Below are 17537 nucleotides of genomic sequence, written 5' to 3'. Positions count from 1 at the left end.
CCGGCCGCGGCCCCCCGCGCCTCCCCGGCACCCCGCACTGCGGAGCCGCCCCCTCGCTGCTGCAGCCGCCGCCGCGGGTACGGCCCCCGCCCCGCCCGCGGGGGCGGCCCACGCCGCGGCCCCTCCTCGGGGCAGGCCGGCTGCATGGGCAGGAGCTGCGGGCATCGCGCTCGCCTCTCCTGCGCGCCAGGTAGGAGAGGATCGCTCGGCGGGGTGAGCTGGGGCTGGGGCGCGGGAGGAGGCGCGGCCCCTCGTCCGCAGTGCTCTCGCCGCAGGGAGGGGGCTGGCGGCTGTGCCGGCTTGGACGTGTCTCTCTGCCTCTCCTCTCTCCCCCCTTCTCTCTCTCCCCCCCTTCCTCCCTCTCTCTCTCTTTCTCCCCCGCCCCCATTTTGCACGGAAGCCAGGAGGATATCTCACTGCAGGCTCTGACTGCATCCCTCTTTCACCCCCGGCCACTGCCGGCGCTCCGGGAAAGGTGAAGGTTTTGGCCGGGGGTCTGTAATCGTTGGCACAGCTGTAGTGCCTCCATAATCCACCTCATAAATAGGGGGTGGGGGGTTGTGGGAACATTATGTGCCTTTATTATCTGGTATCGCACACTATATATTTGTGTGCACTTAAAGCGGAGATAAATTTTTGAGAGTTAAAAACTCCCTCGTGTGTATTCTCGGGGCCTTTCTGCGACTAGGCATTTAATAGTCAAGTACAGTATTGTGCTTTCCAGACTCTGAAACATAAGGTGGAATGGATGAGCATGGAGCAAAAGCAAGGGGCTGGATAGACTCCGTTAATGGACTCCAATGGTGGGAATTTTTGTCTTTGTCGTAAGATGATACTGAAGTGTAAAACATCTAAATTTTGGATTTGGGAACTGGTTTAGATGTGCTAATTGATACTAAATGGATGATAATTTTGTGGAAGCCTCAGAGAATAGTAATGCTGCATCCATCCTTATCATAAGCTCTTGAGTTTACGTTTCTTGCAAAGACTGAGGCTAGAATTTATTGTGAGTGTTGTATTGACCCACGGGTGCATCTTTCAGTTTAGATTACTGCTGATTTGATCCTCTGGAATCTGCGAAAGGAAAGTTTGCCAGCCTCTCTGAATAGCTTTACAGAGTAACAGGAGTGGAGCTCCCGAGCAGAATCGCTGAGAGATATGTGAACGAGTGTGAGCAAGGCTGAGGACATCGGTATTTCTGCCTCAAACCTGGGCTCGTTCCCCAGGCACGGTGTCTGTGTGTGGGGTGAATACCCTTGTGGCACCTGGAGATGATGTCGGTTGAAGGGTCTACGATAACAAGTCGGATCAAAAATCTACTTCGCTCCCCTTCCATTAAGCTGAGGAGAAGCAAGCCTGGGAACAAGCGAGAGGATATAGGCAGCAAGGTGAGTGCTATGTGGTGCAGCTAGCATGGTTTAACTTTGTTGTCTAAGTTCCCATCTACACTGACAGTGCTGCTTTGGGAGACCTGTATAACTGTAGAATGATACAGGGACACTGATCTGTGACTGGTATGTCTTTTAGCTGGGATCTTTTCTGTGCTGCAGATCCTTGCTAAAACCTGTATTTCTCTTCTGAAGCTCTTTTTGCTTCTGTGGTATGTACCCAGTCTGTATCAGAAAGCTTTTGGGATTTCCCGCACTGTGGTGTGTAGAGCTGTTACAGATGACTGATAGGAGAAATATAATGCTGCCTCTTCTTCCATGTTACAAACTGCTAATCTGCATTACCAGCAGCTAAGGATACAGAAACTGTTCTGTGTAAGCAGTTGCTCTCACCCTGCAAAAGGATGTTCTGTGAGCATGCGGGAGGGGAAGGATGATCTGAAAGATGAAGGATGTGAAACATGTCTTGGAGGTGTCTGTTCTGTTGGTGTCTGTGTTCCACAGGCCTGGATGTTCTTTCTTCTGTGTTCAGCTGTGCACCTCAGACACCCTTCCTTGGGGATATCTTCTATGAGATATAATTGGTTCTACCAGAAAAATCCATCATTCTTGGTGTTGTGAGGAATTCCTGACAGACAGTCACTCACTGGGAATTGACTAGTGTCATGAGGAAAGGAGGATGACTTAAACCCAGGTTCAGGGAGAACAGGAGCTGGGTGGCATTGCCTTGTGCTGACAAGGCACCTGTGAGTCAGGGCACCTTCTTCTGTCCCTGCCACTGATTCTCCTGTAACCCTGGGCAAATCACTCAGCCTTTGTGCAGCTCTCTCTCCATAAATAGAAAACTTAATCCCTCCCCTTTTGAGAAGACTCACTAATAAATAAGAAATGCTTGTAATCCATGTCTGCAAAGTGCATTTGTTGGTCTCAACACAGTAATGCTTCAAAATTTATCTCTTGAAGAGTGCGTGTAAAACTTCAGAGGAAATAAATGGCACTGTACCTAAAAATTGTCTGTCCCCAGCATGAAATCCTGTTCTCAGAACTCTGATTCAGGTCCAAGTTTCCCTTAGATGGCTCTTTAATACCAAGAAACACAATATTCTTGTCTTGCCATGCTAGAGAAAACCCTGTATGGCTTCCTCAAAGTTGTCTAGAGGAGAGCCCTTAGTGCTTGTGCGTGACCTCGGCGTGTGCATGTGCTGCGTTTAATGCACCCTGTAGACTGCCAGTGAAATGTGCTTTCTAGCTGTTGCTGAAGAGTAGTTGGTTGGTCTGTCTGTATTCTGCAGAGATAAAAACCACCTAAACCCTCCCAAGTATGGTGGGAATTGGATTCTGGCTCTGTGTCTGCACACTCCTTTTCAGGGCCAGGACCTGCTGCTACACACCCTGGGTATTCTCTGGTACATGTTTCATTTTGTTTTCCTTACATGTGCCTTTTAGAAGAGCTCCATTTTATCCCTTGTGCTGTTTCCCAGTGTGCTGTCAGGGCTGTCTGAGCCCCTGGAGATCTCATGGATTCATTCCACACCATCAAATTAGGGTTTCAGGGCTAGATTTTGTATACCTTACTAATAAGAGCAGTTAATCAGTGAGATGCAAAGGAACTGCTGGGGAGTTTACTGGTAGAATCTATTTGTCATTATGAGGAGTTAGGTGCTGGTGTTGGTTTTCTCAAGTAATCTGCTCTGAATTAGCTCAAATGAGTTATGGTCTGACTTCAGTGGGACAGGCAAAGGAGCAGGCAGGGCAAAAAGGAGTGGGCCCTTTGCCATCCCTCTGCCATGGATGTGCTCTTCTGCTTTCCAAGGTGAGAAGCAGCTCGACTTTTCTAAAATAGCAGGAAACAGATCTCAGTATGCTATTTGGTGTGAGTGTAAATCTCTTGGGATTAAAACTGAGCATCATATGCTCCTGAGGAATCTTTTCTGACCTGCAGGGAGGAATTTTTCAGACATCTTTGTCTCTTGGACTTCTTGAGAAATGACTGCTCCAAGAGATGTATGTAACTGGTCCAAGAGATGTATGTAACTGGTCACATGGAAGCATGGAAGGGCCTATGAAGTTGGTCATCTCTGCTGAATGCTGCTTGGTTACATAGGATGGAGCTTTTATTGCAACGAGCTACTTAATTTAAGATGGACAGGCACCCTCAGTAGCACTGGCTAGACTTCCATGTGCTGATTTTCCCTTCCAGTGGAAAGTGTCCCTGGTGTCCTACTCTTTCCTTTGTCAGTGTGAGGCTTGCCAGGCTGTCTCAGTGGTTAGGGGCAGACCCCTTATGCAGTTTGTCACGTTGAAGAGAAGGCCTGTGAAAATTGCCTTCTTTCAGTGAGGCAGCTGTGTAGTGCTGGGCTGGACGTGGGCAGGCTGTGGGAGGCTGGCTCTGCAGAGACCTGTTTGTGCATTGCTGTGAAAGGGGGAGTGTGGGTACACAGAGATATTTTGCATGATGGCGGTGCAGGACATGCAGTGTGTTACTTGGGAGCTGTACAAGAGAGAACTTGTTTTGTGACTTTTATTAGGACTTATTTCTTGCTGTAATTAATGCATGGTACAGCTCCAGGATATCTCTATAGGAGTAAAACTAAGGAGCTAATAGGTAATCATGCATATTAAAAAAAAAAGGGTGTGAAGGAGGAATGGAAACTCTTTAAATAAAATTTTTTGATAAACTGGATGAAGTGTTTGGCTTTTTTGCTGTTTTTTGAAACTAGGTTTTTTTCTTTAATGAGAGTCCTGATTTTTGTTGGTGCCTGACTAGTTTTATGTGTAGGCTTTTTTTTTTGTCTTCTGATGTTCATGGCTTGAATCCAATTTTTCTGTCCTCTCCAGATCTCTGTTTTTTTGTGTTGAACCAATATAGACATAGAGTACTGTGAGTTAAGTCTAGGCCTGTTGACTGTTGGGATTTGTAATGTGTCAGTGTGGCGGTTGGAATCTTAAATTTCCTCAGATAAGTTGGTTGGAGTGCGTTCAATTTCTAAAGGATTACTGGCCCTGCCAGAAACCTGGCCATGCCTCTGGTCACGGTGCTTGTGATTCCAGGAGAGACATGGGGTTAAAAACTGGGCACTGAGCGCCTCTGAATCACCCTGCATGAGTGGCACTCTCAGGACAGTGGGGAAGCAAAGAGTTAAAATGTCCTGTTTGCTGTAGTACCCTTCGACTTGGCTACACAACTCTCTCTCTGCTCACAGAAGTAATGTACCTAAGCAGGTACAGTTCCTGCAGGGGCTGTTTGTATTGTTGAGCTCTACACTTGTAAATATAAACCTCTTTTTAACTGATAAAGCTGTGCCTGTTTGGGGAGGGGGAAGGGTGTATGTGTTCTGGTATCCTCAATCAAACCAGATTACAAATGTCAGCTTAGAAACAAATTGCTACAAAACCTGCTACAGGCTTTCCCTAAAACGGTAAGCCAGCGAATCAAAGAAACATATTTGGAATTTATGCTTGTTTCTTTGATCTCTCCTGTTTTTTTCTAAGCCAGAAATATTTCAAGTTGCCAGTTTAAAAAGAGTGCTTTGACTAAAACCTGACATTCCTCAGCACGAAGTCATTCTGCACAGGAACTATTGTATTGTGGTCTCCCCCTTCTCCAAGTGGGACATGAACATGTACAGCTGGAGTGGCTGTTCCTGCCTCATGATACTGGGTTGGACTGGGTGGCTCTGCAGGATCTTTTGGAGAGCTTTTTTTTCTGAAAATGAGCCCTAAGTTGCTCCTAGTGAGACAGGGTTTTCTGTCCTCCTTTGGTGAGGCATGGTCTGTTACTACCAGCCAGCAGAAACAAGTATGTGTACCTCTGTGTCTTGCCAGTGAGCTTTCATAGATTTAAGAGGGAAGCAGATCCATGGAAGCTTGAGACCCCTTGTGTCTTGTTGTGCCCCTTGCGTCCCCAACGCAGTTCTCCCACTTCTTAATCCCCGGAGAAGCTGCAGGGCTCGGCTAGGACCACAAGCTGTTCTGGACACAGGAGAGTGGAGTCATGTTTCTGGCCTGACTGTAGCTTCCTGCCTTCAGTACACAGTCCTTTTTGTTTGAAAATATCGTGGCTTTCAACATGATTCAGTTTAGACTTAACTAGATCAGCTGAGAATTGCTGAACCTGAACTGTAACAGAACCAAAAACCACACAAGTTTAGTTCACTGGTATAAATGCATCAAAAATCATCACTTCCTATTAAATCACATAGGCTGAGGCTTGTTGCAGAGTGGAATTCTTTGTAAGACTTTGGGAACAATTTGACCCTGCAGCAGCAGAGCCTCCTGGGTTCCTCGTGGGCAATATTTCCCAGGGAGCTGGATGTGGGGCTGAGCAGCCTGACTGTGTGGGTAGTTAGAGAGCAGCCTGTCTGATGCTGTTTTTGTTTTGGCAGGATTTGGAAGGGTCTTTTACATAATGATGGTGCTTTTGAGAAGCTGTTCAGTGCAGTATTGCCCCATTGGCCTTCTTCATTCCACTGCAGACTGAGCAGTGCTCAGCCCACCATCCCTGGGACCAGTGCAGCCAGGGGCACAGCTGAGGGGATGCATCTAACCCTTGTCTGGCTGTCTGCTGCTGTGCCTGTTCTGCTTCATCATCCATGAATGTTACTTGGCCCCAGTTGACAGCTTGAGATCTTTCTCACAACTCTCCACTGCATAATCTAAACACACCCAATTGCTTCAACAGCTTGGGGCCTGCTGTCCAGAGATAGGAGGGATTTCATGTCTGTCTCTGGTCAGGTTTATAACAGTGTCCCTTAAAGCAGAGGACAAAGGCTGATTGGCTTTTCCGTAGCCAGACCTGCATTTCAGTGGTGTGTCTGTATCTGTGGATAAAGTCAGTGGAACAATGGAGAGTGTCATAGCTCAGGGGGTGAATCCTTCCATACTGGTCTGCTCTGGTCCCCCTTACTCCATCCTCAAATAAGTGGTGCTCAAGATCACTCTGTTAACAGTTTCACACACAGAGTTTCCTTGTTTCATTCTTCACTCCATGAATGTTATACCTTGTCCTGAAAATACAGGGTGATCTGGCTAGCTCTCCTGGTCTGAACGTGAGTATTAAATGTGGCTTACATACACAGAGCATATCAAAGCCGAAGTTTTTGTGCTGGTAAACTGCAGTACCAATGGCTTTTGGTTCTTGGAGGATGGTGGATATAAAAGCATATAACAATTCAACATATTTGGTTTTGTAGCCTGCAGCTGTATCCATGAACCACTGTGATCCTTCTTGCCAACCTTGAAACGAGATTGCTAGGAAGATCCACCCTTCTAGCCACCCCTAAATCATGTGCTGTCTTTACTGTGAAAGACAGTGGGGAAAATCTCTCCATGGCAGGGGAAGTGTGCTAATGGCTGGGATGCAGTCAGCATGAACAGCACAAACCAGGTCATTTGCCTTGTGGGTTTAAATGGTTCTTGCTTCCCCTGGGTGGTCATACCCTGCTTACCTGGATAGTCTTTTAGAGCTGCTGTGGTGTTGACTTGTATGTTGTTCTTCATCTCTCTCAGATGAGTATTCTGAGAAGGCATGTGAGATTTAGCTAACACTGTCCCGCTGTGCTGGATAAGCTGTACACTTACAGACTGATGACCCCCTTTTGCTTGCGGGCTGTTCTGTGGTGGGCTGTGAAGTATGTGGTGTTTGCCAAAGACCTGGCTGGGATAGGAAGGTGGCAGAGGTGTTGCAGTGGTACATTTGCAGTCAGAGCTGTTGTTCACTGTGGTGCAAGGGGGCTGGTGGAGAAAGGCATCAACAGACATAGTGGAAAGAGTCCTCCTTCATCGTGTACCATCTGTTTCACTAGCTGTGTGCTTGGTCCTACCTGTGGTGTATTACCTCATTTGTTTCAGGAGGGCAGAACAGTTGAAATGATGGTTGGAAGTGAGGCCAGACTGGGCCATAATCTGCTTTTGTGTCTTCAAGGATCTGCAAGCACCTGTAAAAGGACTTATATATTGTTTTACTTTCCTTTGTGTCTAGTGGAAAGTAACTCCACGGCACTGCCTCCTTTTCTGGCTGAGAAAGTGGTGGTCAGCATTTTGAAGGCCTGGCAAATTGAAGTAGATATTTTGTTTCCTGTTCATCAGGTCTTAGGGAGAAGTTGCTTGATTAACTTTGGTACAATTTTCTCTGTGAGTGTGAAAGCAAACACCGTGTACTAGCTAGTCTTTGGCTTACTTAAAAGGTCTCTTGTGTTGATCTTTGGTGCCAGGAGCAGCACTTACATGGCATTCAAACAGAGCTTAGCCCTGACATTAATGCTGAATGATCCCAGCTAAGATTTGAATAACTATCACCAAGGCCAGCTTCAGTTACTCCAGGCTTCCCTTTGTGCCTGATGTACCTGCCTCCGCACAGCTGGAAGTGTCTGAGGGCTTTGGTACATGTGTAGCAGGGTTATGACATGCTCCCTGCGCTGATTTCCAGCTCCAGATGTGGGCTGGTCCCTGTGCCTGAAACACTGCAGGCTCTGCTGAGGCTATACCCACCAAAGGGTGGCTACTGCAATTCAGAAAAACCTTCTACTATTTCCTTTCACCACAGCCTTGCCCTGAGCATGTGCCTGTGTGTTGTGCAAGGAAAATACAACTGAGGCCTGCAGCTGTTGTAATCAGCTGTGCTGTGTGATCTGTATTCAAAAATATTGTTGTCAAGGTGAGTCATTGCTAGTATTTGTATGTTCATAGACATGGTTCCAAACTCCTACAGGAAGACTGAGGCTGACCTAAGCATTGAATCTTGATCTTCTAAGGCCAAATTTTGGCCTTAGTCACAAAGCTCAACTTTTTGCAGATGACCAGGGATGTTTATCACCTCTCCTATGTGAGGAGGACTTGTGTTCATTTAAGATTGTTTGCTTAAAAGTCCTCAAACTGTACTGTTGTAAGTGCTGACTTTGTTCCATTGTCACTAATGATTTCAGTGGCTCTGGTGATGATGACTTTCCAACAGGCTCAAGCAGATTAAGCACCGTAAGAATTTGAGCTGTGGAAACCCCACTAAGCCTTGTAAATTTGCTCATGTCCAAAGAGACCAGTACTGTTGTTAGTTACTCTGAGGAAACTGATTGAAAATAGTACTGTAGAAGACTATGAACTGCTGGTGTATTCAGAGTTTCCAAGGCAAAAGCAATAAAAGCCAGACCTGCTTGTTCTCCCAAATACAGTATTAAAATTCACAATTGGTTAAGAAGGGTAATGTGATATAACAACTAATATGAGATTTTTTACTTGATGAAATTTTAACAATGGCATTCCTTCCTTACAGTGATACTTCTTTAATTTCTGCATCTCCCAGACATTTTGTGTAGTTAGGCTGAAATTTTCACCATCATGGATCCAAAAGAGATTCCTTCCTCTGGAGTAAAGTAGATTATCAGAGGTTGCTCAGTAGTAGAGAGTCATAACATTAACAAATGGCTTGAGAGCAGGTAGATGGAGAAGTTTCTGAAAGAAGGAGAAAGCAACATCGTTGCAGTGTCAGTGGGTTCAAGGATACAGACTTGTAAAGCTCTCTGCTCCTGTTCTCTCCCAAATAGGCAGTGCAAAGAACAGTGCTGCCTGTTCAGAAACCCTTCCCTGTCGACAGGCAGGCCCAGCATAGGGCAATTGTTTGAAGTGCCAGTATTCAAGTGTTAGCTGTTCTCCTGTGCTCAACAGTGGTAGCCTTTGAGCTCTCCCAAGGACTTTGAAATTGCTTGCTCATTTTTGAGTAGAGCATAAGGGGCTGCTCGTCTTTGAAGTCTTGTTTGCTTTCATTTGCAAAACAAAAAAAGATTAAAAACCCCACCATTGCTCAAACCAGGCTTTGCGCAAAAAGAGCTTGAGTTCATTGCTCAGTCCCTAATGCAATCTAGATGCTAGAGTTGCTAAAACATTGAATAGGATTGAGGATGAAAGGAATGTGTGCAAGACCTGCCTCCTTATTTGGTGACAGCTCCTGGTGTTCAGAACTTGCTGTGCTCTGTGCTTCAGCCATGGTCATGCTGCGAGGCTGTGACTGGGACCATAAGAGGACAGGGATGGTGATGAGGGTATCCTGAGTGGGCATAAGTCAGGGTGTACTTGGCTAAGCACTTGCCTATGCTAGAAACAATTTGCAAGCTGAGCTCCCACAGCAAGCTGGTGACAGGGCATCAGAAGCGTCTGCTGAGTGATCCTGTCCTTCAAAGAAACAAACTATACCAGTGAAAGGGCTTCTTTCTGCCAGTTACATTGCATCAGTATTAGCCTTTTCTTCAAGAGTTTTGTGTGGGCTAAGAGTGATGGTTTTCGTGCTCCTAACCAATGCTTCCCTTCTGCTGAACTGTATAAAGAAAGAGTGAACCTTGAAACAGCTGTGGGTCTGTTTTTTTTTTTTTTTTAATACAGTTAAAGATTTTGGGTTCTGTGCTCTGCTCTTCAAGCTGTGTCTGATGCTCTTTTTTCCCTCAGTGTAAAACAGACAGGATACTTTTCCACTTAGTGTGAAGTGTCCCATCGTCCAGGGCTTTAAAACAACTGCATAACTCCTCGTGTTTGGCATATCTCCCAGTTTTGAACTAGATACAGTGGTCGTAAGTGCAGTTGTTTCAAACCTGTTTTGGGGGTGTCATCCTCCTCGAGCAGCTGGATCCAAAAGCATTGCTGACTGTAAACTGGAACTGACAAATTTGGGATCTGCTTTTTTTTGCTTAAGCCCATCTTGTCCCAACTCATCTAATTTTCTTGACCTGAATCATGGCCAGACATGCTTCAAAAATGGTTCTGTGTGTCTTGCCCAACTGTGAGGGCTAGCTGGTAGAAAGTGTTTGCCCAGCCTGTTCTCAAAACCCTGCTATGGGAGTGGTGGTTGAAGGGAATGGGGACAAGATGACATAAAGGGCTCTTAATAAAGTGTATTAACAAATATTTCTGATGAGTCTGTGGTGGCCCTCAATGGATGTTTCTAAAATAGCTCAATAGCTGTTTCTAAAAGCCTGACCTGCTTTTGAGGCTGAAATTGGGATTCCACCTTCCTCTGCACTGGGAGGATAATCTTCCTCCCTGATAATCCATGGCTTGTGCTGCCTGTCTCTTCAGGCTTCTCAAGCTAAGCTGTTGAGATGTATTTACACGCAGTCAGCAGCGTGAGTAACTGGTGCTGGGGGAGAATGAGGGTGAGGAACTCTGGGAGAGAGGCAGCTTTCTTCAGCTTCCTCACCACTGACAACTTTGGCTGTAACTTTTGAAAGAGCGGGTCTCCTGCATCCCTGTTGTGGTGGGTGGCTTATGGATACTTGCTTTGTGAAGTTCTTGGCCCGTTTTCTGTAGCAGGGCAGCAAGTAAGCTTTTTGATGTCTGAGACCTGCAATAAATAGTTTTTTGATGGAGCCATGAGTGGAAAACTGAGCATGGTGGTGAGGGAGAAGATGCAGCACCTGGACTGTCTCTGGTGTGTTGGAGCTCCTCTAGGTCCTTGGAATGAGTGTTTCTGCGCAGGAGCATCAGGGTGTAAACATGGCTGTTAATAAAATGTCCAGAGGGCTGATTTATGGCACAGCCTGCTGAAGCAAGAGCCAGTGGGCCCCAACACCCAGAATGCACTTGCATGGCCTGGCCCACCTGCTCGCTACTTGCTGGGAACTTCACAGTTTCTGCCCTGGCTTCTTCCAGGTGCTGTGGCCTCCCGTGGCCATGGAGATGCTGTGGCACACTTGTGGAGGGGCCTGACCCTACCTCCGGTGCTGTGGGTACCTAGTGCCTGGGGAGGCCCTGCACTGCCCCGGGGGGACTGTGACTCTGGATAAGCCTGTGCTGCTTAGTTTAAACACACATTTGGAAAAAACCAGACAAACCAAGCTCCTAGTCTAGACAAACCCTCTATAATATGCATTGTCTTCAGACAGTGTCTGGACCTTTGTGGTGGAACTCTGGTGACCAAGGTTCCAGGCTGACCAGCAAGGCTGGGAGAGACCACCAGGTTGCCTTGAGCAGTAACACTGCCCTCTGTGGTAGAGGATATGGTGCATGAGATGCGCTGGGCAGCTTTCAGCTCTGCATCTTCACCAAGGGAACTGAATTGTGTCATTAGTTTGGGAAAATTTGCCTCTTTGGTGAAAGGTGTTTTACAGGGCACCTGGGGAACTGAGGTCACCAGGAGTTAAGAAATACTGCTCACTGTGGAGAGTCTTGTGATGTTCCACTGGGAAAAGGAGAGTGCTTGCTGTGATAAGGCATTTAGTTTTGCTGTCACTGCTTTCCAGAGGTTTAAAACAATTGGGAACACTCATCACCTACTGCCTAGAAGTTTGTTAGCAGGCAACAGAATATCTTTCTACTCTGGTTTTTTTCTGGCACTTAAGCCTTTTGTACTGGGAGGAGCAACCCGGCTGTCCTTAGTCAGCAGCCCTGGCTGAGGAAGGGAGGAGGCTATGTAAAGAGTGCTGTAATTGTCCAGACAGAGAGAAGCTGGTATTCCTGCCCTGGGCTCTGTGGAAGGGAGTTGTGGGCCTGAAGCATGTTTGTGTAGCATTTGGAATTAGTTTAGTTGAGGAGCTCTCATGCTGAGGAGATGGCAGAACTGTAAATCATCAGTGATGGATGTAGCTGCAGAAGCAGTTAGGGCAGAAGGAAGGACTTAGAAGCAAAATCCATTATAAAATGTCGAAGTGGGTGGTTTCCCTTGCTGAGGAGGGAGTCTTCTCTCTGGGCAGCAGAGGGAACACTGCCTATGCAATGTGGCCATCCCTCTGGAAGAGGAATTTGCATCCAGGTCTGTTGCCTGGGTTCTGTCCCATGTCCTACTCTCCTGCTCTCTAGAGTGATTTCATTTGGATGCTTTTCTCAGATCCCCAGAAAGGAAAGTACTGTAAACAGCTGCCAAGCAGGATTTTGTGTTGTAGAGCATACTTAAATGCTGGGGCCTGGTTAGATGATGGTATGTTTCTATTTTTCTCTCTGTGTGTGTGTTTTTAATAGGAAGAACATATTCTGTTCTGGTTGAGTGTATGTTACTTTTCTTAGTGTGCCTGTTAGTACAGTAACTCAGAGCCCACTCTTTTGCCCTGCTTATAAAGTGACACTGGTATTGTGTTTCAGCTGTAATGTACACAGTCTTGCACAACCTTTTGTAACGTTTTTAGAGTCGTGATGACCTTGAAGGTTTTAAAAGAAAACTGAATACAAACTCTGGCACCATTCCTGTGGGTACTTAAGCGTGTGCTTAATTTTGCATGAGATAGTATGAGTTTGAGTAGTTCCATTTCACCCAGTGGATATAAAGATAAGTGCCTCTGTGGCCAATTGCAAGATCAGAGTCTATGTGTGATGATTCATTTAATGCACCTAACTGTATTGTGTGCATACCTGATATGTATATCATGCAGTTGTCTTAATCATGTTGTTTTGACCAGCTCAGCTGCACTTTGTCCATTAATCCATGTTTCCTGAATGTGTTGCTAACCAGTCCTGGGAAGCCTGGAGCAGAGACCGTTTCTCTTTCCCTGTTTCACACACCAAATAAACACTTAACCAGAGAAATTCCATTTTTACTTTGTACTCCTGTCATCATCCCCAAAATTGGTTTCCCCTTTTCTTCCCACCTAAAAGCTCCCTGACAGAGCCTCCTCTGATCCAAACAAAATGCTGACCTGACATGTTCAGGAAGGACAGTTTCATCTCTGAACTTACAAACAGGTTTATGCAGGAATAAAGCTGGGTTATTTATACCCCGGGGGAAGAGATGCCCGTCTCTGCAGAGGCCTGAGATGATGGTCATTAACTTTTCCACATCACATAACCAAAGATGCCATGCCTTTCTAGATACTTCTGAGGTGTTGGTTATACTTTCCTGCTCTTTAAAGTCCAGTCCTATTGGATTCAAGCATCAGAAAAGGCAAGCTTCTTTTAAGAATGAACATGTTAATCACATATCTGTCCCCCCTCTACCCCCTGGTATTTAGCTGTAGCAGAGAAAAATGTGATGAAAGGTTGTTTTAATGTATACTGGAAAGACTGACAGAGCTGTGTTTGAAGCCCATGAGAGACAATCTGGTGAAAGGCATGGTAACTATCATCTGGTGCTTGTCTACATGTCTTAGTGGAAAGACCCTCTGTTAGGAGAGGGAATCTAGCAGACACCTGGTCTCCCTGTGGGCTGCTGCTTGCAGCTTGCTTACTGGAGGTCAGGTTAAAACCTTGGCCTAGCACTGGGATCAGTATCCTGTGGGGTTCCTCACAGGCACCTTTCTCATGTACGTGTCACTGAGGTCCCTGCAACCAGCGCTGAATTGGGATGTTGCTCCTGCTCCTTGCTGTTCTGCTTTCTTTTCAGTGTGTGAGCTTATGGGTACTGGACTAAGGTCAGACTCATTAAAATATGGTAGCACTACTGATATTTTCAGTACAGAGTTTGCAAATAGAGCTGTGCAAATCTATCTCCTGTTTGTCCACTCTTAAGGTTATAAGATTACTTTAAAATCCAAGTGGATACAGGCAGATGCTCTGTGTGTTGCATGTCTGCCCTTATGCTGGCCCACACCCTGGTCACCTCCACGTGGTCTGTTGGCAGTCAGACACTATATCTTGATGTGACAAGAGCTGGCTGTTAACACACAGCTATAAATCTGTTGGGGCTATAGTGGAAGTCTGTCAGTGCTGTGCAGGTGGCAACTGGCTTACTTAGCTTCTGGATGGATAACTTAAATTTTTTTTTTCCCCTATCACAGCTTGTATTTCTGCAGTGGCAGAGCCTGTTCTGGTTGCAGTGGAGCAGCAGTTAACAGACTTTATGGGACATTCTTTCCAATTGCTGTGGTCTAAACATATGTACACCAGCATTGAGTTACTTCTGCCTGGAAATAAGCCACAGAGCTATATATAAAATATGTTTGAACTGCTGCAGTAATGTTGTTGGTATAAATAGAAGAAGTGGTACACCCAGGGCTTCCCTTCCTTAGAGCTGATTCAAGAAGACTTCCCAGATACTCTATCTTCAGTGGAAAAGGCTGTAGAAGGTGGCTGAAAGCAATAACAAGATGCCATATGGCTAGCCTCCAAGGAAGAGCTTAAGTACTTGGGTCTGGAGCATTGGATTCCTGCTTGAAGGTTGCTCAGCTTTTTCCTCTTGTGGTGGAACATCTGTCTGAAATCCCACAGGGTTCAGTTTGCAGCAACCTGGTCCACCAATGCCACGGAGTTTCGTCTGTGACAGTCTCTTAGTTTCTTGTGACTGAGTTTTCTTGAACTTTTGTCAGACATTTACTCAAGCTATTAGATAGGTAGTCCAGGTACTTGTGGAGCTGCTGTTATCATCATGTTGTGACATATTGGCTGCTGTAGAAGGTTGTGCCAATTTCTGTGGTCCTTTCTGTCACTAATAGATTTTTATCTCACCTAAAATGAAATTTAGGAAGTGACCTCTATAGAAATAGCAGAAAATGCTGATAAACACTGAGGAGCCAGTTGCAACTTGTGGTTCATGCTAATTCCATCTTTAAACTCCAAGTGCTTCTTTGACTAATTTGTAAACAGATCTTTCCACAATATTGTCTCCTAAGTGCTCTATTGCAGGTGTCAATCTGCGATGTTCTGAAGACTTGAGAGGCAAGGTTTGCAGGTAGAAGTAGTGTCTTCTCTTAAACAGGTTGATGCAATTAGAAGAAGGGAGGCAAGACTGTGGACAGATGGAGACGTTTTTGGGGTTCAGTGCTCCATGAATAATTCTCTACAGTCATTTCCTTCTGCATTGTTTTTATGAGTCCAAATCATCAGCTGTGTTCTTTCAACTCGGACAGGCCATCAGCTCCGTTTCATCCAACACCTCTTCTCTGGTCAGTGATGGGAATTACAACCTGGCTTCACACAGGAGCTAGTTCTAGTGCAGGGATGACAGTAAAACTTGTATCCAGTAGTTGCCCACTACCTAGATGCCAGTGCACCACAGCAGGGAGAGGACACAAGCTGCATAGAAGCTTTATAGATCTCTTTTTGCTGGAGGCCATGAAATACAGTTTGAGCAGACTTTACATAGTGGCTCAGTACAAATGTCAGTCAACAGGGATGTTCTGACTCTTAAGAGTTGCTTTACTGTTCAGTCTTACTGCTTGTCCTTCAAGTGTTTGCCTGCTTATTATATCTTTTGTTTGAACTGCAGAAATGTACTTGGGACTGTAGTTCAGGTATTTCTGAACTACATGTGTCACCCAAAGTTATTTCTTAACCAGACAGATTCTGCTAGATTCTTCTGAGTAGGTGAATGCATTTAAAACTATTTACCAGAAAGTTATAGGAACAGTGAATCTCTGCTGAAGACTGGAGTTCTGCTTTTTACAACAGCAATTTTTGCTGAGAACTAAACATGTAAAACCAGCAGTACTTTGTGAAGTGTTGAAGGAACAGAAGTTGGCTATGTGCCTAAATCTAGGGCTTTCTGAATTTCTAAACAAGGGCAGCAAAGATATGGTGGTTATTGTAATGGTTTGCTTTCTTGAAGTACAGCAGGAGCCATGTGGTAACAAAAACAAAGCATTTTTTATGTCTGTGGATAAAAATTGTTTCCTCTGAGTGTGGTTTTACTTCCTCAGTTCTCATATTTGGTAATTCTACCAGTTACCCATGGTCCTGAGCCTAAACATAAGCTAGAGGAGACTTCCAGTGTTACTCCCTCTGTTTTAGGCTTTTAAGACACTTAGATGGCAGCCTATTCCCTTTTTCTTTCTGTTAAGTCACCTTTAAGGAACTCCTTGGTAAGTCAGCTTATGTTGGACTACTGTACCCCTTGTTTACAGACTTTGTTTCCTACAGGAAAAGAAACTGAAAAGGTACTTGGGAAAAATCACAGGAGGAAGTGATTTAAGGGCAGAGTATGTGAAGAAGGAAAGTGGGCTGAATGAATGACTTAATGAATTTGTTTAGGATTGCTTTGTAGTTATCTTTATAACCTTTCGTCTCTCTGTGGTTTATTGTCTAATGGTGGTTTCCTCTGTGTGTGTGTGCGTGTGTGTGCACAGAAAAAGAGAGAGGATTGATGGTGTTTCTTGCTGTTGACTCGTAGGGGAGTTATTCAGGTCTTTGGGGTACTAGGTCATAAAACTTGCAAAAAATTTAACTGTTTGGAAAAGACTGATCTGAGTTCTGCATCTGCTGTGACTGTGGACAATGATTGCCTCTCCCGTAGTAGCAGCTTGCATCTTTGAAGCAGAATGATGGCTCAGTGGTGCGTACCTGAGTGAGCACTTGTGGGCTGTTGGAGTTGTCTGTGTTGGTGGCTGAGCAGCAGGTGCAGTGATTGGGACACTGTATTACTGGTGAAGGACTTTCAGCTGTACTCGAACAGGAGGAAGTGGCATCAAGGTTGTTAAAGAGAAGATGGAAGTCAGTGCTTGTGCTGTTCTCTTGTTTTCTCAATCTTTGGCCTATGTTCCTATGTATCACTTCTCCTGGGGGATGTGGTCTCCTTTCTGGCTGACAGGATGAATCTCTTGGGTGCTCAGTATGCATGTTGATGGACAGATGCAAAGAGCTTCTTAATTCTAGGATGCACGAAGGGCAAGATGATAAAGGCTATTCTGTAAGAAGCTTATTCCGCAGGGCAGAGGACAGGGAAGAGTACAGGAAGGGATTGCCTAGAGCCTGGCAGTGAGTGTTGGCTGGGGGTGGGCAGGAAGCTCAGGTGGCTCCTTCTGTATATCCTGATTGGTCTGGGCAAAATAAAGAAATCTCTTATGCTTTCCTTTGATTCATTTTTAAGCATTCTTTAAAAATATTGTCCCTGGCCTTAAGCAGGAGTGAGATACAGTAATGGTGCAGCATGGTCCACAGGATAGCTGCTGGAAATTGAGAGTGAGGTGATGTTATTCCCAGTTCTACTGCTAATTTTTTGCATGATCAAGGCATTTTACCTCAATGTTTGTGGGATGTTGCCACCTAGTCCTCTCATATCTGATTATAGATTGCAAGCTGTCTGAGAGTACATGTTGCTGCCTGCTGTAAGTACAAGAGGAATCCATGTTTGTTGGGACTTCTTGTAAGTTCTGTGAAACAGATACTCAATAGTCCAGACAATGTTTAGGGAGAGATGGAATACAAATCTCTTTACCTCCTGCCTCCTTTGGTAGGGATGTTGTCTGTGTGATAAATGCTGTATACTCACTCTGCTCCTCCTGTTATATTTATTCCAATCTTAGCATC

The 17537-nt window shown here is 45.4% G+C and overlaps 1 protein-coding gene across 5 annotated transcripts in view; it reads left to right on the top strand.

Annotated features, from left to right (window-relative positions):
* The first annotated feature begins 112 nt into the window (after window positions 1-112).
* MAPKBP1 (mitogen-activated protein kinase binding protein 1) overlaps window positions 113-17537 on the top strand; it is a 101774-nt gene continuing 84349 nt past the window's right edge. For 4 of the 5 annotated variants that reach the window (XM_027642458.1, XM_027642461.1, XM_027642460.1 and 1 more), the window contains exons 1-2: window positions 113-190; window positions 1043-1388. In XM_027642458.1, the coding sequence (XP_027498259.1) occupies window positions 1272-1388 (117 nt within the window). In that variant the 5' untranslated portion in view covers window positions 113-190; window positions 1043-1271. Of the gene's footprint in view, window positions 191-454; window positions 476-1042; window positions 1389-17537 lie in introns of those variants that run through there. The other variant, XM_027642457.1, reaches the window with a different exon arrangement.

Source organism: Corapipo altera, unplaced genomic scaffold (genome assembly GCF_003945725.1).
Source record: "Corapipo altera isolate COAL_440 unplaced genomic scaffold, ASM394572v1 23b, whole genome shotgun sequence".
Taxonomy (NCBI): domain Eukaryota; kingdom Metazoa; phylum Chordata; class Aves; order Passeriformes; family Pipridae; genus Corapipo; species Corapipo altera.
The sequence above is the reverse complement of the archived record's forward strand: the minus strand, read 5'-3'. Positions and strand labels throughout refer to the sequence as shown.